The sequence below is a fragment of the Poecilia mexicana genome, unplaced genomic scaffold (genome assembly GCF_051168715.1).
Source record: "Poecilia mexicana isolate PSO_F unplaced genomic scaffold, ASM5116871v1 scaffold_17, whole genome shotgun sequence".
In the NCBI taxonomy this organism is placed as follows: Eukaryota; Metazoa; Chordata; class Actinopteri; order Cyprinodontiformes; family Poeciliidae; genus Poecilia; species Poecilia mexicana.
Genome location: NW_028263386.1, coordinates 7558382 through 7581203, shown reverse-complemented (window position 1 = coordinate 7581203; position 22822 = coordinate 7558382). Strand labels below are relative to the sequence as shown.

Genomic DNA, 22822 nt, shown 5'->3' with positions numbered 1-22822 from the left:
CATTTCCAACAACAAATCTGACTACCTTATTTGTATAACTAAAGCGTCACATGCTTAATTGCTCAATAGCTTATCACAGCGGCGTTCAAACCTTCTGCCTCCGGGGCCAAAACCCGCAAATTTAAACAACTTCGGGGGCCCAAATATTAAGTACATTTAAAATGCAAACATTTAGGGGTTTTTTCCCTCTGTTTTTTTTTTAGCTTTACTTGCTTGATAATAAACTTTTTTTTCTGAAATCTATGAATCCTTAAAGATTTTAAATTTAATCACTGCAACAACACTAAGTTTTACCAAATATTTTTGATATAGTTTGTGATCTAAATATTTTCATACACTTGAAATTATGCAAGCCTAACTCACAAGTAACTTTTCAAGAAAATATAAGACCTTGGTTTAAATCAATAATTCCTTAATATTGATATTTTTTTTAAAAAGTACTTGTTCCATTGCCAGATTATTTCACTTACAGCAATACATTTTTCCCTTTTTATAAGTGACAAAATCTGCCAATGGAACTGGTACTTTTTCACCAATATTAAAGAATTATTGACTTAAAATAAGATCTTATATCTTGCTGAAAAGCTACGTGTAAGTTAGTACACTTGAAATAAGACAAAACTAATATATTTGCACTTGAAAGTAGACCAAAAATACTTGGTAAGATTTTGTGTTTATTGCAGTGAAGACAAACTATTTCAAAAAGTTGTTTTTGGTTGGGACAATTATGTTTAGTTAGTGGGCTGATCAAAATCATTCCAAGAGCCACAAGTGGCCCCTGTGCCACAGTTTGGACCCCCCTGATACACCAGTAAACAGCTGCTGCTTCCTGTGTTTTTTCCTCATGAATGCGCATTACCGTCTCTCTGAAAACAAACATCAGCCTGAATCCACAACACGCAGCATACCACGCCTTTCTCCTCCTCCTCCACTTTCTCCTCCGCCAGCCTTTGGCTTGGAAACATAATGTGATCAGCATGCCAGTGGAGGCCCAACCAACCAAAAAGTGGGAGTGCTCCATCCTGCTAGCCGATTGGCTGTCCTGACACTAAGCAGATTGAGGGAGCAGTCTGCAGATCTGGGTTTAGAGGTGGGTCTTTATGCATGCTGAATTGTGTTGCTTCATTGCAGGAGGCCTTGTTCTCACTTCACCCTGCAGGATTCACCAGAAAAGACTCATCATTAAAAACTCGACTTGTCTGCCTCTGTGCCTCCAAAATGGTTGTTCCTGAATCTGAAGAATTGTACCACCCTCCTCCTGACCTACAAAGGGATGCACATGTGCCTGATTTCAGCTCCTATGTGGGAATGTACAAGAAGTCTCTGGAGAATCCAGAAGGTAGGTCAGACTCCCCACTTCTCTGAGCCTCTATATCCCAAACCGTTTCAGGCTGAGGATGATTTACCCCACTTAACAAACACTCAAGAACCAAATAATCTTAAATTGACCCTCAATAACACAACATGGAGATTAAAATATTAGTCTCTTAACTAGAGTACCCAAAAAATTGTACTCAAGTAAGATTAGCACTACTTCAAAATATTTTTACTAAAGTAAAAGTAAAAAGTAGCTGTCCAAAAAAAAAAAAATACTCAAAAGTAAAAAAGTATTTGGTAAAAAGTCTACTCAAGTACTGAGTAACTGATCAAATTATCAATCAATTCATATTTAAAAATTACACAATCAGATGGATCAAGTGGAAATTTTGGTATTGTAAGGACAAAAATGACAATAATTCATTTAAGTAAAATTAAAAATTTTCCAAATCAGTTTCTTTCAATAAAAAAACTTATGAAACTTTAACAAAAACTACAGGTGTGTGTCTGAGTCTGGTGGATTTTTGTTTAAAAAATATTTGTTTTTCATGTAGAGAACCGGAAATTTTAGTCAAGAGTAGCGATACTTCATAATAAAATCACTCGACTATAGTAGAAAGTACACCATATTAAAAATACTCCTAAAGGTACGGCATTTCAAAAAAGTTACTTAAGTAAATGTAATTGAGTAAATGTAACTAGTTACTACCCAACTCTGCTCTTAACTCTCTTATTGTTTGTTGTCTTTGTTCGTCCTAATGAGAAGTGCACTGTAAATGTGACTGGTCACAACAAAGCCATGAATAAATCGACTCCGGGTGTTTTGAGTTGTTTATAGATTCTGAAAATTTGGAGTCTAAACTTTCCAATTATGTCAAACACACGTAAATTAAAAAATAAATCTTGTTGTGGGCATTAATATTTTATTTGTAATTTGGAAGCACAATAAAAGAAAAATAAACTTTCGCTGCTTTGGCACAAACAAATATCTTCTGCACCATTAAATATAAAAATTATCCATCCATTTCTATCAACTGTATTTATTTGTTGATTAAATCTGTTTGATAGACACAACAATAACTTCTGACTAGTGATCAGAGCATTATCAGCAAGCGAAGTCGTAAAAAACAAACAGTTCTTCTCACCAACTGAACACACGTTAACGGCACAGAGCCGTTCAAAAGAATCGAATCGTTAGCTAAATTACACATCTATACTCCCAGAAGGTATAACTTAGCTTTTTCCGATCATTTAAGTTGTTTTCTCTTCAGTTTGTCTTCTGAGTGACCCGCTTTTTTAGCCACTTATCCATTATTATTTTAAAGACAATCCTCTGGTAAGCTAGCTGTGGCGTCACACTTTGAGCTGACGTCACGGTAAAATAAACGGCCGTTTACGCGCAGTACCTCGACTACCACTAGGGGGTGCCCGCGGACCACCGCAGTTTGAAAAAGACTGCAGTATTTCAATGCATTTCACCCTAAAACGAGCCTTAAAATGTGAATTTATTTCAGCGTTCTGGAAGCAGGTTGCAGATGAGTTCTTCTGGAAGAAACCAGCCACCGGTCCAATGCTTCAGTACAACTTTGACGTGACAAAGGGCAACATATTCGTCAAATGCATGGAAGGAGCCAAAACCAACATGTGCTATAACGTCTTGGACAGACATGTGAGGGAGGGGAACCTCGGCGAAAAGGTCGCCTATTACTGGTAAGCAAAATATAATAATAAAAAAACCACCAGGGTAAAAAATATAAAGGTACTAATTTGAGCTTTGTCAGATATTCCAGTCAAAACCAACTGCTGCCAACTACACTGGACAACTCCTTAGCAGCAGCAGGAATGTCGGCCACAGTTTCAGGGTTTTAACAGTTTTGGGTTTTCCATTATAGTTTATTTCATTGTCACTTTCTGTGTAATTTAATTAATTTTAATTAGTTTTTAGAATGTGCTTGCTTGTTTTTATTAGTTAAATATTGTTTATATTGACAGTAAATTATTGCGATCAACGATAATATTGATGTTTTGAGACTATTTTCAAGTAATATAATGGTAATAGTATAACAACACGGACACATTCTCAAAAATTAATAAATGTTAGATTCTAATTAATATTTAACACTGGAACTGGAAGACATTTTAATTATCAAAAATTAACAAAACAAGTAAAACAAACAAAATTAATTATAAAATGACTGTAAACAGCATTGTCCGTCAAATAAACAGCTAGGTGAGGCCAAACCACCAGACTGAAGACTTTTGCTATCGTTTTTGGTAGAAAGATAAAAAATAATAAATAATGTAAATAAAAATCATTAAATGTGTTTTGATGTATCATGTGATTAACTGAATTATTGCAACCGGAAACTATTGTTTAGTTTCAGTTTAGCGTTTATTAGCTATGTTGGTAGATTTAATTTTTTCATACTTTGGTTCATTTTTAGGCGCAGAAGTAAAAAAGTCAACGTTTTGTGATTGATCACACATCGGGAACAAACACTCAACAGTATTTTTATTTTTAAAAAAACTATGCAATTATTGTTGGCAGCAATTATTATTGTTGCCAGAGTCAGCGTTAACCAACTGACTGGCGTTTTCTCCCAACTTTTGCTGCCGCCATTTTGCGGACTAGCGTAGCAGCCGCCAGCAGTAATTTGCCGACTTCTGACATAAACTGCTTGTGTGTGAAAAAGAGAAATAATATCATAAACATCTACAATTTCAGTAAGTTTTAGTTTTATAGTTCCAGTTAAAATTTTTGCCCATTAATTACAATTTTCATTTAAGTTAACAAAGTCGTTTCATCTTCAGTTTTTGTTATTTTGTTAGTTGTAGTTGCTTAGTTGTTCCACTTTACATTCTTTTCAGCTTTTTATGTACCTGCTGTACTTTCTATTGTTTCTGCAACAATACATGAAGGCAGATATTTGCTTTGTCAACTGCAGAAGCTTTGGCAAACAAGAAGCAGTTGCTCTACCAGATCAGCAGCATAGGGGTTCAGTGGAACATGACCACGCTGCAGATCATCCAAGCATTTTAATACTGTTTGCACCAAACAAAACAAAACCCACACATTATATGTGCTGGCTGCAAACGCTTTTCCTGCACAGTTTCCAGATACGTAGAACGGTCGATCTGCTAGCTTACAGTGACTGCTGCATGGTTTGTTTTGACCATCATCTAAACTGTTATGACTGAAGGTTGGATTTTGATGACAGAAAGTATTTAAATATCTGATTAAGGGTTTGATCAGACAAAACAAAACAACAAAGGGAAGTGCAGAAATGTGTAGGAAGACGTTTAGCTGAAAAATATTCCAGACACAAAGTATTTTGACTCTTTCATAGCTATTGTACCTTTAATCACATGAACAAAACACTTTATACGCAGATAAAAAGAAGTGAATTTAATTAATAAATAAATGAATTTACAACTCGTCTCTTGTATCAGGCTTTAAAGAGTGATATACAACTACAGCACTAGATGACTAGCTGTCTACTTGGCTATCTAACTAGCTAGATAGCTAAATAGATAGCATGCTAACTTGGTATCCACCTAAATTGCAATCTAATTATCTGTTTAGCTTGCTACATAGAGCCGTCTAACTATCTGTCAATTTAACACTGCAAATTAGCTAGCTTTCAAACTAGACATTAGCTTAGGTAGCTAGCTGTATGGTTAGCCAAGCTACATATAGACATCTATTGAAATGAGGAAAACGCTAATTACAGTACAGCTAGCTAGAGACTTTTTAACTTATTAATCATATTTATTAACATTTATAGTCTTAAACCAACTTACATTAAGCTACATCATTATGACAAAATTGCTATAATTTGTGTAATTTAATATCAATACCAAGCATAACTATATAGAGGAAGAAAATGAGACTGAAGCAGGACAACAAATGACAACATGGTGCCAAATTCACTACATTCACTCCCAAATTTGAGGTGTTTATTCAGATGAAAGCAATTTTTAATGCAAAGAGTATTTGAAGAAAGTTATGGAAGGGCATCAATTGTTTAAGGATAAAAAGAATGGGTCAAATAAATAATGTCATTATTTCCGTTATGTAACAGTAACACACTAACTGGGCTACTGAACATATTTAAATAACAGCTGCTTTTATTTTACTGTAAAGTCAGAAAGTTTGAGACATGTTACATCCCATCACCGATTCCTAATTTATTCCATCATATTTTCAGCCTGATTGTTTTTGCAGTGCTCTGTCCTACATTAGAGTTTTACTATGAATCTGTCTGCTGCCTTGCCAGGCGTAATGACAAGTGATTTTGTAAATAGCTGTCCTGACAAACATCCAAGCCAAATATAGACTTGGTAACAACTGGACCTGATTGACTCCACTATGAACTCCACAGCTCTCACAATGCTGGACCGCACTGCGTCACCATTTTGGTAATTTACCTGTTTTATGTGCACTAATGCAGTTTCCTGACTAATAGATGCTGATTCTGTCCCTCTCTGGCTCAGTCAATATAATAAAACCTCTATGTTTTCAATGAGTATTCAGAGTAAATCTTACATTATTTTTGCCAGCACACAGGATCTTCAGAATGCTTCATGAATCAATACAGAAATAATCGTTTTGTTGTTTTTACAGGGAGGGGAACTCACCTGAACATCACACGACCATCACCTACGGCCAGATGCTGAGTCACGTCTGCCGCTGTGCCAATGTGCTCAAGAGGATGGGTGAGAAAGTCACCTCAGCAAAATTCTGTACAATATACTGGATTTCTGACAGTAAATCAATGTAATGAAACTCACATATTGAATGTAACCTTAAAGTAACATTAAACTAAACTACATTTTTGTTGCTTTTACTCTGCTTCCCATTGCTATTTGCTAGCTAGAACACCAGTTAGGCATTAATTAGTTTATCTAAATAATGTATTTAGATACAAAGTGTCTTATGTCAGAGGCCTTTTCAGAATATAATATTTTTGAATTAAATTTGAATTTAACTAACAACGTAGATATGCTTCTAACTTTCTAGCTACCTAAGTAATGAGATAGCTAGCTAGCTAATTACAAAGCTTGCAAATCATTAGCTATATAGCTAGATATAACTATAATAAAGCTAATTACATTGAGAAATTGGCAATCTATCTATTTCATTACTTAAATAGTTAAGTACTTAGCTTGCTAGCTTTACACATGTAGTGATAATTTATATAACTAGGTAGCTATATAGCCAATAATATAGCTAACTAAACATAGAGCTAGGTAAATGCCATGCTAAATTGCTGGCTATCAACATTAGCAATAATTCATCCACATGTTAAAATAAATTGTATAGCGTAAAGAATGTAAATCTAGAATGTAAATCTACAGATAGCTATCTGGCTATCTACCTAGTTTGATATGTAGCTAGCTGTCTACCTAGCTTAATCTGTAGCTAGCTGCCTAGCTAACTTAATATGTAGTTAGGTGGATAGCTAGCTAAGCTACAGACCATCAACAGTAGCTATAAACTGTCTGAATATGTTATGTTATTATTAATTTTATAACGCAAAGAAATGAGACCAAAATAACTTTTTTAATTTTTTTCCACATTTAATGAGATAAATATGATGCACTACTAAACTGATAAATCTGTGAGGGGAATAATGTAAAAGGATTTAAAAAATAAATAAACAGATACTGTTTGCCATTTGATCCAATTCTGGCATTCAGTTTTCTTGGTGAGAAGTCGATCAACAGCCCAGATCCCAACTATTTGTTCTCATATTAAGCTACAGTCATAATTCAGTCTTAGCTGAACTGTTCCTCTGACAGACTTTGTTTTTAAATTTAACCCTTAAAACTTAAATAATCATGTTTCTGTTTGCTTAACCAGGAGTGAGAAAGGGAGACAGAGTGTCCATCTACCTTCCCATGATCCCAGAGCTCGTCTACACCATGCTGGCCTGTGCCCGGATAGGAGCCGTCCACTCCGTGGTGGTAAGCATGGCCGCCTGCTCAGGCTGTTAAAGGAGCAAGAAAACATGGAAAATACACACAAACCTCCTCCTCTGGCTGGGTATATGCTGATTAAAAAGGCTATTTTAAGCGTCCATAGCTAGATTTTGTCCTAGAAGAGGACAAAGCCGTAATTACCAGAGTGGAGGAGCAACAGACTTCAGTTGGGTGTAAAACTGCAGCGCGGTGAAAGGTTTTCTATAGTTTCATATTGATTTATGGTGACTGAGATTCATTTAGAAAACAAACTCAGACTCTGGTAAAGTTATGTAAACTATGAGAGAAGACCAGGGCCGCTGAAAAAAAGAAAGAAAAACAGATTTTAATCTCACAGTTCAGAGAATTTTGATTTAAAAATCAGAATTCTGGTTATGATCTCAGAAGTCTCAGAATTTTGACATTAAAGTAGAAATTCTGAAAGTAATTTAACTCTGATTTTAATTTCAAAATCATGACTCATTTCAGAAATCTGACATTAAGTTTGCCTGTCATGATAAATTTAGCTGAACAATAAATTTCCCCAAAACTTATTGCATTAAACAACAATATTGCTGTTTTTGAGACCATTTTTGAAGTAATACAATCATAATGTTGGAAAAATAATGTAAGAACACATTCTTAAAAATCAATAAACTTTAAATTATAATTAACACTAGACTGGAAGATATTTTAAATATTTAAAATAAACAAACCAAATAAATTATGACGTTTCTGTAAACAAAATTATCCTTCAAAAAAAGGGCTAGTCGATAACAAAATAGCAGACTGAAGACTTTTGTTATCTAATTTTGGTAGAAAAAGAAAAAAAGAAAAACAATAAATCATGCAAAATGATATAATAGAGCTTATTTTAGTTTACCATGTGATTAATTGATTTATTGCAACAGGCCTAGTTGCTCTATTGTTTAAATCAAATTAAAAATCAGTTTTTCTTCTTTAAAAATCACTTTTCCCTCCTTCCGTGAGAATCCAAATATAAACTTTTGGTCTCGTTTTGTTTTCTAAAGACATTTCTGCTCCATTCCCACATGGTAAGTTGATGCTGTCCTCATTTATACAAACGACCATGTTGCAAGTTGCTGCTCTGCCCCCATTTCCAGAGAGAAACCCTCCGTTTCTGCCAGCGCAGACTGCCAGCAGTTATCAGCTGTTTTCTCTGTGAATGCAGAACTGACAACACCTGCACTCAGTAAATGGGTCAGACACGACTGGCTGCTTCCAGCTTGGGAAGCTATTTTAGTGATTTAACCTTCCCCGTCCAGGCGTAGGTTAGCGGCTGTGTTAAAAATAAACGCAGCCTCCAAGGTGAACTCTGCGTGACCAACAGAGGCCTGGTTCTGTTGCATTTTCTCCCAGGTTTGAGCCAATATGTATTTATTATTATTGTTCTGGTCGGGATTGTTACTGATCATTATGAATAATCATGAAAGATACTCAGGCGAGTCAACGCAGCGACATTCTGCTGAGTCCAGAGTCTGTCGTGACCTGAAGCGCTGCCATCCCCGCTGAAACTTTACACTCCATGAACTGTCAACCTTGGCCTGAGAACAAGATGGCAGCCGTCTAAAGGAGCAGCTAACGGACGGACGGACGGACGCGGTTACTCAGCTATAAATGGGAATAAGAGAATGTCTTCTCTTTATTTATATAAATAAAGGCCTGTGGGTCAAACTTAGATCAAAAGTATTCGCAGGTCAGAAGAAGAAATAAAGAATAAAATAATCAAAAACAATAGTGATAACTATATTTATCTGTTTATAATAAACTAAAAATGTAATATTTTAAATAAGCAAATATGTTTTGTGGGAAAAGAGATGAATGTTAGTGGCATACTAAAAAAATAAATTAAATAACGAGAATAAACAGTAGAATAACATCTACTAGTATTATGAATATAAAGTAATACGCTTTATTAGGAGAATAAAGTCCTAATATTATGACTTTATTCTCATTTTATGACTTTAATCTCATAGTTTCACAACTTTACTTTTGTCAAATTTCGACTTTATTCTCCTAATATTATGACTTTATTCCTGTAATATCATATAATTTTTAATTGTCTTAGTTTGGCTCTAATCCTCAGTCATATAAATCACTGTAGACAAAAAAACTTAAGCTATCAATTGACCAAATTTAGTCTATTCTCAGCAATAAGAACCAGATAAAACCAACAGCTTAAGGCAATAAAGTCTCAGATTTGTTTCATCCAGCAGATCTAGATGTCTGTAATTAGAGATAAAAATAAGATGTGTGCCGATTTCGTTAAAAACTTAACTTCTTTAGAGATGCAACTAATAATTAATTTAGTATTCGAGCATTCTATCGATTATTTTTTATAATTAATTGATTATCCTGAGGATTAATTGATTATCCTGACGATTAATTGGTTAATCATATTTTTAAAAATCCACATTCTGCAGATTTTTTATTTAAACATTTAAATTTCTTATAAAATACTTGAAATACATCCAAAGATCCAAACAAACAAATCATTTGATTCCTTTTTTAAATAAGAAAATAAACATATTATTACCAAAAAGCCAATGATTCCTTTAGTGAATGCTTGACTTTTTGGTGTTTTGGTCTCAACTAGCTAATTTTGTTTACAGAGACTTCACAATTCAGTTTCTGTTGTATTGTTTATTTATTTTGGATATTTAAATGCCTTCCAGTTCCAGTGTAAATTGTTCATTAGAATTTAAAGTGTATTGATCTCTAAGAATGTGTTCTTGCATTATAATTCTGCCATTAGCATTATATTAGTTGAAAATGGTTTCAAAACTACAATATCATAATTTAACGCAATGACTTCTGGGACAATTTATCGTCCAGTACAATTAGTTACCGTGACAGGTCTCTTGACGATTATTTCAAAAATAAATTATTCACGATTAATCGCGATTAATCATTTCAGAATCATTATTATTCTTTCAATTAGCCCATTTTTGAAGGACAGTTTTGTTTACAGACTTCATGATTCATTTGCTGTTGTTTATGCTGTATTGTTTATTTATTTTGGATATTTAAAATATCTTCCAGTTTAATTCTAATATTCATTAGAATTAAGGGTTTATTGATCTCTGCGTAGATTATTGCATTTTGATTATGCCATTAGCAATATAATTTGTTTGAAAATGGTTTCAAAACTACAATAACAGTTTACCCCAAAAACTTCTGGGGCATTTTTTTTTCCTAGTAAAATTTGTTATTGTGACTGACCTATTGACAATTATTTCAAAAATCAATTAATCATGATTAATCGCGATAAATCATTCCAGTATTCTTCTTCTTCTTCTGGTCAGTTTGCAGGATTCTCCTCAGACTCTCTGTGTGAGAGAATAATGGACGCCCAGAGCAGCGTTCTGGTCACAGCAGGTACGGTAGGCTACAGTCCTGCTGCAGCAACCCGCAGGCTGCAAAACGACTCATCTGTTCGGTTTCACACCTCATCATCTGCTGCACATCCCTCACCCACAGATGGTGTTTACAGAGGAGACAAACTGATCAACCTGAAGCAGATCTCCGACGAGGCGCTGGAGAAGAGCAGGGAGAAGTAGGTTTCCCAGTTCCCAGCAACCAGCCGTATTTACATAAGCCGCTGCCGGTAATGGGACTCAGAGTGCAGTCAGCTGCTATCAGAGTGGCTGCAAACAACAGACCGCCAGGGTTTTAGATTACCAGGTTGCCGGGCAACATGGAGCACTTAAATCCATCAGGAAAAGCCCGAGCTGCTTGTCTCCAATGGGAACGAGCGCCGGAGAGGGACGTGAGCGAAAAGGCAGAGCGAAAAGGCAGAGCATGCTGGGAAGGGTTATCAACCGAGGGACACAAAGAGTCATAGGTGCAGATGTGGGTTTGAGACAAAAGACTGGAACAAAACCTGAAGCAGATAAAAATACGACTGAGGCGAAATTTCAGGCCCTAATCAACTGTGTGTTGCATGTCGTGCATTTTATTTGTCAACATTACAGCTGCAACTACTGATTATTTTAGTTATCGATTAATCTGTCTTTTATTCTGACGATTAATCAATCGATCTGATGATTAATCGGATATAAAAATTTACATTCTGCAGATTTTTTATTTAAGCTTTTTTTATACAGTAGAAATACATTAAAATATTCAAATAAACAAATAATTTAATTCCATTATTAAAGAAAAACATTTTGTCTAAAAACAACTGAAACTTGCTCGACTTTACATCAGTATGTTTTTTATGTTTTGTATTAAATTATTTATAATTGGAAAAATTATAAATCCAACTATAGTTGAAATTAAGAATAACATTAGAATAAAGTCAAAATTAGGACAATATATTACAAGAATAAATCCGTAAAAATATCATGATGGTCATAATATTTTGAGAATAAAATCATAATATTACTAGAATTAAGTTGTATAACAAAGTGGAAATGAAACAAGAATAAAGTAAATTTTAAGGATAATAAAGACGTAATGTGAATTTATTTTTGTATTATTTCCACTTTATTCTTGCCTCACTTTATTCTCATAACATTCTGATGTTATTGTTGTATTTTATATTATTTATATTTTCTTAGCGTGGCCCTAATAATCCGAGGATTGTACATCAATAGGAGATTTTTTTTATTTTAATTTCTTACAAAAACTGAAGCAGGTTAAAACTACGCTGCTTCCAAAGCCCCAGCAAAAAGCTGAAATTCCTCATAAATGATGAGAGGCATCGTGGATATAAATGAAACTGAAATTATCTGACAAATCAAAATGAAACTGAATGTTAAAATCTTTGAAAGCAAAGCTGCTTGTTTGCTCACATCCTTTTTCTTTTCTGTAATTTTCCTCACAGAGGGTCGTCCAGCATCACCAAGTGCCTGGTTATAAAGCATGAAGGAGTCAGAGCTTCATGCAACAAACTACAGGTCTGCATGTTTCAGCTTCATCCTTTAAAACTGAGCCACAAGGAAACATTTAGCTGTGATAAAGTGAGCTTCTTCTCCGTGCACAACCCATGTGAAAAACATCGTTTAATCTCATTTTACATTTATTAGCGTGACATATTTGGCTCATAATAAGAAAAGAAAAAGAAAAAAATTACGAGTCATTATGAGAACAAATACAAATAAAGCTGCATGAGAATGAAGTTGAAATGATACAAGAATAAAGTCAATATTGCAGCTTTATTCTGGTAATATTTCAACTTCAAAATAAGACTTTATTCTCAGTACAATTTTATTCTTGTAATATTATGACAACTTTATGCTCGTACAACTTTATTTGTGTAATATTGTGACTTTATTTTCATAAATATTACTTTAGTCTCTTCATTGTATTTTATTTTTCTTAGAGTGGCCATAAAATCCTGTCACACACATTAATTTCTACATCTACTCAAAACCATTAAATCTCCCAGAAAAACCTTTTAAGATTATTTATAGCCATTTGTGGCTACGTGTTGTGATGCCTAATCAATTCAAAACATTTCTAGTTCAAAAAACGAGAGCGCATTAAAGCATCAGAACCAGTTTATCGGCCATGTTTGTTCACACAAACAAGGAATTTGGCTTTAGACGTTTAAGCGCTCAAACATTTTGAAATAAACATAAAAACTTCAGAGAAGGATAACGATATGGATGCAAGTTGATGAATTTAAATGTCGAGCAGGTTTGTGTTTTGTGAGTCCAGACTCCGTGGGACTCGGAGCGGGACGAGTGGTGGGACGAGGCGATGAGCGACTCCTCTGAGGACTGTGAGCCTGAATGGCTGGACGCCGAAGATCCGCTCTTCATCCTCTACACCAGCGGCTCCACTGGCAAACCTAAAGTAATGGATCTCGCCAAAGTATCTTTCCACAGTTTGTCAAACTAATGTCAGAGTTTAAATGGGAGCTATTACGCGAAAGCACGGCTTCTAGAAACAGCCCCAGCGCTTTAAAAAACAAACAATCCAGACACTTTTTGGCAATAAGTTCATCTTTTTGGTAACACTTTATTTGAAGGGGTGTGCATAAGACTGACATGACACTGTCATAAACATGACATAACACCTGTCATGAACATAAAGAAGTCTTTATGAATGCTTATGACAGTTGTCATGAAGAGTCATTCGGTAAATATTGACACTTTTAATGCAAAGTTGCTCTAAAAGTTGCATTAAAAGTCCATTAAAAGTGCCAACGTTGCATGATTTAATGCAAAGTTGCATTTAAAGTCCATTAAAAGTGCCAACATGACAGTTTCATGTCAGTCTTATGCAAACCCCTTCAAATAAAGTGTTACCATCTTTTTTTGGCTGTTTCAAAAAGCTCAGGAATGTAACGTCACCTAGCAACCCCAGCAAAGCCCAGCCCGTTACCTAGCAACCAGAGCTCCAGCACGTTTGTTCAGCTGGTTTTACCGCTGTCTGCGCTGAACAATGGCTGCTGGAAAAACAACGATTCTTGTTGGTTGTGCTCTACCGCTTCTCCAGGACGCTACAGAAAACCTTGATCTGCCTCTCGTTTCCAATTCAGACTACCTCTTTAATCACAACAGGGTGTCGTCCACACCGTCGCCGGGTATCTGCTCTACACCTTCCTCACCTTCAAGTGCGTTTTCGATTATCACCATGACGACGTGTACTGGTGCACGGCAGACATCGGCTGGATCACGGGTCACTCCTACATAACCTACGGCCCTCTTGCAAACGGCGCCACCAGCGTCCTCGTGAGTGAACGTCAGAGCTTCGCCCCGACGCCAGAGTTTCCGCTCCCTGCGGTCTGAATGTTGTCGTGTGATTCCAGTTTGAGGGAATCCCAGTCCACCCGCATGTGGGCCGGTTCTGGGAGGTCATAGAGAAGTACAAGGTGACCAAGTTTTACACGGCTCCCACCGCCATCCGCCTGCTGATGAAGTACGGACCGGAACCGCTGCAGAAGTGAGCCGTTTAACGTGCCTCTTTTTATGGAACAGATTCAAAATTTATTCACTAAATATTATAGTATTTTTTATTGTTGGTTTATTTATTTAACTTGATAATGTTAAAACTTTTTTTCTTCATTTTTTGGTTATTTTCTAACCTTGTGATAATAATCGGATCATAATCTTGGTTTTCTCTGCTCTGAATACAAACCACTTGTTAAGAGTTTTATTTCATTTAAAAAGTATTTATGATTTTTTTTATTAAATATAAAATTTCCATTTTCTGTTTATTATTAAATGACTTTTTCATCTTCATTAGTCTTATGCATTTGTCTTTTTTTACTTCATAATACTGAAATTGTCTCATCTATTTTTTTTTTTACTTTTTTATCAGCTTTTTAACCATTTAAATATTTACCATTTCTGTTTTCTGCTAATTTCTTCATTTATTTCATAGTTCATTTTATTTTTGGTTTCTGTTGTTTTCTTTATTTTTTTGGATATTTGAAATGGCTTTCAGTTCCAGAGTTAAATGTTCATTAGAATTTAAGTTTATTTTTGAGAATGTGTTTTTTCATAATTACTAACATATTACGTACTTCAAATTGACCCTAAAACAACAATATTATCGTTTATCACAGTAACTTCTGGAACCATTTATCGGCCAGCAGCAGTTGTCATGGTGACAATATGAATAATATTACATATTGAGTAGATATAATCAATCAGTGTCAGTTTTTTAGGATTTTCTTTATGTTTCCAGGTACGACCTCTCCACCCTGAGGATTCTGGGTACTGTGGGCGAGCCGATCAATCCCGAGGCGTGGCAGTGGTACTACGAGACGGTCGGCCAGAGGCGATGCCCCGTGGTCGACACGTTCTGGCAGACGGAGACGGTGAGCGGATCGCACTGGATCGGATTACCAGAGCTAGATGCTGAATATTTTGGCGCCGTATTTTCATCCTCCGTTCAGTTTCCACTGTTCGTATTGATGCTTTTTACGGCATCTTTGGTGTTTGAATGGTTAAATTAAGATTCCCCTGGATTCCCACTACTTTATGTCATGACGTCAGCTGCGATTCGTTATGTTATGGTCGTTGTGTCGATGTGTCAGGGATGTTTTTGATTCTTCTGCAGGGAGGTCACGTCTTGACGCCTCTGCCTGCCGCCACGCCTCTGAAACCAGGATCAGCTGTAAGTGACACGACTTGCTCTGATAAGTAAAATCTAAATGTTTAAAAGAGACGGAATATTACGCCAATGTTCATGAACTGCTCTGAATTTTTCCACATTTCTGCAATATTATGAATCAAGTAAATTAACCAAACATTTTTAACATTTTTTCTGTAAGATATTTCTAAACCAAAAATTTTAAATATACTTACTTTAACAAGTGCTTCCATTAGCTGTTGCTTCAGTTCAGGTTTTCATTGTTTAACGTTTTTCTCAAGGCAGCACTGGGAAGCTCTGGTTGTTCAGATCAAAATCTGGATGTTTTAGGAGCTAAAAGCAACTTTAGATCTTCAGCTCTCATCCGTCTTAAATCACAATGAAGGTCTAATTAAAGAATAAATGAGGATTCTTCATATAATCAAGAAAATTACAGACAATTCTAAGCGTCTTGTTAATGAGAATGTTAAATAGCAGTGTCTTCAGTCAGAGGCTTCTTCTGATACGCTGTAATACAGACTGTTACAGGAGATCCTTCAACTCTTGAACCCTTTCAGGCCCCACATCCACTGGATCAGACGTGATGTATTTCTGGGTTTAAACCAATAAAAGACCAATAGGGATTTTGACATTTCAATTATTCTTGTTACTGATTAGTTTCTTATTAACCAATAAAATTGAATTTTTAAATTTTAACTTGATATGAATGAGCTTCAGGCATATCACTTGCTCCAAAGCGTCATTTTTACATCAAAATTATAAATTTGAATTCATGAAGCCTAGTAAAATTGGCTACCATGGCAGTATTTGCATTTATTTTGAAAATATTTTCAATCATTAAGTTGTAGGTTATTTGTCAGCATTGAATATCCAATTCCAATTGGTTTATTCACCACAGCTTAATAATTTAGTTTTCCCATGTAAAGAAGAAAGTATCTAACATTTTACAGCTTGTAATCTCATGGTAATTCTTTTTTATGAGTATAAACTGTCAGACTTTCTTAAACTACCGTATTTTCCGCACTATAAGGCGCACCGGATTATAAGGCGCACCTTCAATGAATGGCCTATTTTAGGACTTTTTTCATACATTAGGCGCACCGCATTATAAGGCGCTTCATACTCTATTATTACACATCCACATTAATAAAGAAATGGTCCCCGAGTACTTTATATAGTAGGCTGGCCCAGTCGTTGTTTCACTCACGGTGTTGGTGTTGCGATATTATGCCCAACTGCTTTCTGGGTAACACAGACCAACCGACACGCTGCCGCTGCAGTCTCTGTCTCTCTTCCCCTGCCCCTCCCCCCCTTTAAATGTATTATCAAACTTTATTAACAAACCAGTGTTCTGACAACTATCCCAGCATGCACCGCGCACTACTTCTTCTACGGGGAAAAAGAAGTTGGCGGCTGCTTACCGTAGTTGGTCGTAAGCAGCCTACTGCATGTCTGTGTAAACATGACGTCTTTCATTTCGAGCTGAGTTAATTAGCGTAGCATTTCTGCCGGATTTTCACAACATATCAGCCACGACAATGGACAGGGGAACCAACAAGTTCATGTCATCTTTTTTGGACGACATCAAGGTGTTTGAGCCACTGGATGCCTCCAACATTGTGCGCGTCACAGCTAAAAGCTACCGATAGATGAGGAAAACAGCAGATCCTCACACCCTCAGCATAAATATAGCTGTGGACAAGATCACTGATGCCTATTGTTCTTGCAAGGCTGGGTAAGTCGGCATTCATGGTTTTGATGGTCCACAATGTACATTAGCATATGTTTACTACTGTAGCTTGTGTTTGTGAGACGGTCACGCACGTGGTAGCTGCACTGTGACCTAAAATGGGCATTAGCCAATGAAACGCGGCCCCTGTGGTAAGGTCCGTTGCTGGACCTGTTGTGGCTCAATATTGGTCCATATATAAGGCGCACCGGATTATAAGGCGCACTGTCGGCTTTTGAGGAAATTGAAGGTTTTTAGGTGCGTCTTATAGTGCGGAAAATACGGTACTTGATTTTTTTTCCCATTTAGTTCAATGCTGTAGGGGAGTAAAAATTAGTTGGATAAAATATTTTTTGCTGTAGATGAAATTCTGGTTAAAGAAACCTGCATAACAAGAGTCACATTTAATTTCCATTTGGGATTAATAAAGTATTTTTGAGTTGAATTTCACTTAAAGGGGGACTGCTGAATGAAAGAACTGAGTTGTCTTATTTCATATTTCAGACGTTTCCTTTTTTCGGAGTAGAGCCGACCATTTTGAACGAACATGGAGAAGAAGTGGAAGGCGAGGCTGAAGGTTATTTGGTAAGCTTCCCAGCAGAACCAAACCATTCTGGGTCTCAAATCTGACTTTTAAGAAAGGCTTTCATTTCCGAATTTAAAGCTAAAATCTTATTAAAGTGTGAATTTAAATGTTGTGCATGAGTAAACGCCTCTCTCTTCCTGTTGCAGGTTTTCAGAAAGCCCTGGCCGGGAATAATGCGCACAGTTTATGAAAACCACGAACGCTTCGAAAACACTTACTTCAAGAAATTCCCTGGCTTTTATGTGACTGGTGACGGTGAGTCGTCAAAATAAAACGTTCCCGTCAACCGACTACACATCTCCGTTTCTCACAAGGTCACGGATGTTTGGTTTTTAAAGAGGTGATGCAGCTTGTCTTCTCCTCTTCAGGCGCCAGGCGGGATAAGGACGGATACTTCTGGATCACAGGGAGGATAGACGACATGTTGAACGTGTCGGGTAGGTTTCAGAAAGTCACACCTTTCCTCCTGTCGACCTTGTGCTCAGTCTGACTTTGGCTACACTCACAGAAGACAAATGTGAATTCAAGCTTTTCAACAACAACAAAATAATCTGATTTGTGAAACTTTCATATGCGTCTCTAAATCAGATAAGTATCTGCAGTCTGAACAGTTATGTCGCATTTCATCCAACCTTCATGTCATTGTCGTGAGACATGCATCATAATTCGGCACCAGAAGAAGCCAGGCGCGCTAAATACGGACGGAAACAATGGCTGAAGCAAACAGAGTTGACATCCTTAGCTAGCAAATGCGAACCATATCAGACATTTTCACAGCAGTCTGAGCAGCCCCATCCCAATCTTTTCACTCCAAAAAGTCCAATCTGTGCCACTTCCATACGTGGGATTAAATCCGATAAATATTGGGAATGCACCGATACAGATGTCTCAGGATTAGAATCAGCCAATATCCATCCAATAGAGAAAAACAGCCTGAATTAACTTTAAATATTTCTTTTTTTGTGCTTAAATATTGTTTAGTTAATGAAATCAAAGTGTTTTTATCCATTTACCACCAAATTGCATTAGTCAACCATTCCAGTTTTACTGTGATTGTGGAAGTTCATGCAAAATCAACAAATGGTCATTTTTATGCATAATTTTAAGTTTATTTAAAATTTTCCAAAAAATAGTCAAAAATATTGCTTTGAAGTGATGCCAACTCCCGTCTGTAAGTAGCAGTATATTCTACACAAGTCATGGTCTGCGATCGAGTATTTGCAAGTAATTAAGACACATTTACCATCATGGACAAGTGCAAATGTTGTAAAATTCCTTGCAAATATTCCTAAATTAACAATCTATTGCTAAAAACTACAACAAAAAAAAGGCAAAATCCAGGAGAATTGATTGAAGTGAAAAACTTATGGTGCGTTCAGACAAAACACGTTTTGTCTGGTTTACATTCAAAGTCTATGTGGAGGCGCGTCGAAGGCCCGTTGTGGAGCGACTTGGAGCGTTTGGTGCGTCAAACAAATAGACCAGCAGTGGAAAACAACAGCCGGCGCGATTTTGATAGATCCACAGACTTTGAATGTAAACCAGACGCGCCAAACGCGTTTGGTGTGAACGCACCATCAGATAAGTTTTCATTTTAAGAAGAACTTATCAAATGCAGAGACAGTTCTAAACGTTTATCTGGTTTATCGATATATTCTGGCCCTTTGCGATCTTAACGTGGCAGAAACTGAAAGCGAGTTCGACGCCCCGGCATTAACAGCTCCATCCATTATAACTTCGTTAACAGCTGTGTGACGTCACCGTTCTTCTTCAGCGCATGCGGGCGGGCCGCTCTAAAACCTGCCATCGTTCACACAGAAGTGGGATTGTGTGTTTTTGTGTCGTCCTCCAGGCCACCTCATGAGCACAGCGGAGGTGGAGGCGGCGCTGACGCTGCACTCGGCCGTGTCAGAGGCCGCCGTGGTGAGCCGACCTCACCAGGTGAAGGGAGAGTGCCTCTACTGCTTCGTCACCCTCAAAGACAGCCGGGAGTTCGACAAGAAGATGGTGGCCGAGCTGAAGATGCTGGGTGAGGCTCAAACCCAAACATGGGGACATTGGTGGGAGAATATAGTTTCATGCTCAAATTGAAGAAAATTACTAAAAAAATTATTTTAATCATATTGATTTTACTGCAGCCTGTTAATTACTGTATTAATTACTCTCTTCAATAAACCTTTAAATCAGTTTTTCTCAAACTTTTTCAAACTCAGGACCACTTACCCCATTTAACAAACACTCACTGGCCACCTAACTAGAAACTGCCCACGCAATAACACAGGATCTTTATATATACAACCTGAAATGAAAGCATTAGTTGCTCAACTCACTGTTTTTGTTCCTCCTGAAGGTGGCGCTGTTTTTTAAATGTGAGGGGCCACAATAAAACTATGAACAAGTCGACTTGGGACGTTTTGAGTTATTTAGAGATTCTGAAAGTTTCTAGTGATGGAAAACACATGGAAATCAAAAAAAGTTCTTCACTACAAGTGTTGTGAGCGCTAGTGATGTTTTAGGGCTATTTGTAGCTTGGAAGCATAATAAAAGAAAAATAGATTTGAGTTGCTTTGGCAAAAATAAACATTTTCTTTCAGTCAGTCAACATGAATAGTTTTATTTTAGGTGTTAAGATGCAGTTAGTCAGCGTGGGGCGCAGCACTGTTCACACATCGTCATGTCGCATTCAACACACTCCCCAGACCTAGATCTGCATTCCTGTGGCTTGCTGTGTATCGTAATAATATTCAGAAACAAAAGTTCTGCAATTCACCCTGAGAAACTTTCCACCGGTGTCTTCAGGTTTTCCTTTTAGTGAACCGGCCTTAAGCCACTTATCCATTATTATTTTTAAACACAATCCTTTGGTAAGCTAGCTGAGCATCACACTTTGAGCTAACGTCACTGTAAATAAACGGTTGTTTACATGCAGTACTTCGTGACCCACCAGTGGCCCGCAGACCACAGTTTGAGAAATACTGCTTTAAAGATGTAAAATACAAAACACAATGTTCGAAATGTGATATTTGATACACAATATACAACATGCAACAAGCGATATACCATGGATAATGTACAATAAATCAAGGACAACATGGAGTAAATGAGGTAAAATATGGAATATACAATATCTGCCAGATCACATACAATGCTATATATATGACTAACAATATGCAGCACACTATATGTGATATATAATACCCGATTCATGATATCTGATATTCAGTTAATACTACTGGATATATTTACATTACTTAGTTTTATAGCCAGCAAAACAGCGAGCACCGACTAAACGTACATCATATTTTAGATTTTATGAATCTAAGCAAGATGTATCATACAAATAAACACAGACTGGCGTTTATTGGACACTGATGTATAGGTAAAAATAAATAGCTGTAAGGATTTGAGTTTTCTGCGTGTTTATTTTTAGGTTTTGATTCCTGTGAGTCTCTGTGCTGTCCTGTCTTCCCCTTGATTGTTTCCAGCTGTGTCTCGTTCCCCTGATTACCTCCTGTGTATTTAAGTCCACCTGTTGTCTTTGTCTCTTGTCGGGTCCTTATCTAACATCTGTCCCTTGTCATACGTCACGGTTGTTTGTCAGTCGTCACAGTAGTTCTGGGAAGTCTTGTAGCTCCGTACATCAGTTCTTTAGTTCAGCTGCTACCGGCGCCGAGCCTTGCTGTCCGCTCTGCCCGTTCTTTGGACTGTTCAGAGCTAAATTCTCTTCATTAAAATCATCTTTTCATCTACATCCTGGGTCTGCCTGCGTTCTGCCTCACCACCAACACCGCACTTCATGACAATAGCTTCTTTTAACTAGAATGTTCATTTTTAATGATCAATGCTCAAGATCAATATGTATTAAAAAATATCCCATTTGTGTCCTTGTTGAAAGTTTGGTTCCGTCATAAATGATGCCTGAAAAGATTAAATAGTTAAAACTTTTTATACAATGCAAATTCAATCCAGTTTGCTTTTAATAACATATTTAAGTAATTAACACAATTAGCTCAATTATTATCACTTTAAACCTAAAAAAAACTATTAAACATCTAAAAAACTGATGTTTGTCTTTTCCATTAACTTAAACATACTTAAAAATTAAATCTTGTCCTTTAAATCAGATTTTATTCTTTTACTTCTACTTAAAAAAGGAATAATTTAAACTCAAACTCAATTTATAGCATTTATCTAATTTAAATCAGAACACCGATACGTTTCTTTAATCATTTTTAAGGTTAAATTATATAAAAATATTCATGTTTTTGTAATAATATCTTCTAGAGTGTCCAGAATAAAAGGTTTGATTAATGAACTGATGTAGCTTCATAAACAAGTTTAAAATTTTAATTTTAAGTTCTTGTTAGGTATAAATACGAGCAAATAGTGCTTTTATGTATAAAACAATGAATAACTTACTATCAATAATGTCCTAAAACCGAAACAGAAATTATATTAAGTTATATTAAAAAATAATTAATTTCTCATCTTTTCTGCGTCCTCTTCTTAGTAAGAGAGAAAATCGGACCAATCGCCACACCAGACTTTATTCAGAACGCCCCGGCGCTGCCGAAGACGCGTTCAGGTAACGTCTGCTGCTTCCTCTTCCTCGACTGTTTTCCTATAAAACGCTCAACTCCTCCTCATCATCCTCCTCTTCTTCAGGAAAGATAATGAGGCGAATCCTCCGGCAGATCGCGCGCAACGAGAAGGACCTGGGTGACCTTTCCACACTGGCCGACCCCAAGGTGGTGGAGGTGTTGTTCAGCCAGAGGAGCGAGGCCGCCGCCTGAGGAGGCGCTCAGACGTGTAGAAAATAACTTTTAAAGCCAAAGAAAATGTTTTTATTGTAGATTTTTGGGCCAAAATATTACAGATTTTATTGAAGTAATTTATTTTCCTGCTGACACTTTATGTATATTTCCACATTAATCCAGCCATAATAAAGCGTGTCATCCTTTTTTTGTTGTTGCACCTTTATTCTGAGTGGCTAAATGTCGCCCCCATGTGGCAGGAATCATCCTCTGCAGCTGCTGCCTGAAAACGCAGCTCTGCCTTTTCTTGCGCAAAAATGCAGAAAACTCTCCCACAGGCAGTTATTTCAGGGAAATTAATATATGAAAGGGCATCTTAAGGCAAGAGAGTGACATTATTTAGAA

General features: G+C 36.5%; 1 protein-coding gene across 1 annotated transcript; it reads left to right on the top strand.

Annotated features, from left to right (window-relative positions):
• The first annotated feature begins 1081 nt into the window (after positions 1-1081).
• acss2l (acyl-CoA synthetase short chain family member 2 like) lies at positions 1082-22624 on the top strand. The gene is made up of 18 exons (XM_014993394.2): positions 1082-1339; positions 2832-3027; positions 5942-6033; positions 7181-7284; positions 10605-10677; positions 10780-10855; positions 12128-12200; positions 12964-13101; positions 13812-13982; positions 14060-14193; positions 14941-15073; positions 15316-15372; positions 17582-17662; positions 17810-17918; positions 18032-18100; positions 19516-19692; positions 22174-22248; positions 22329-22624. Exons 1-18 carry the CDS (start codon positions 1105-1107, stop codon positions 22454-22456), a joined length of 2121 nt encoding a protein of 706 aa, XP_014848880.1. The 5' UTR covers positions 1082-1104; the 3' UTR covers positions 22457-22624.
• The last annotated feature ends 198 nt before the right edge of the window (positions 22625-22822 follow it).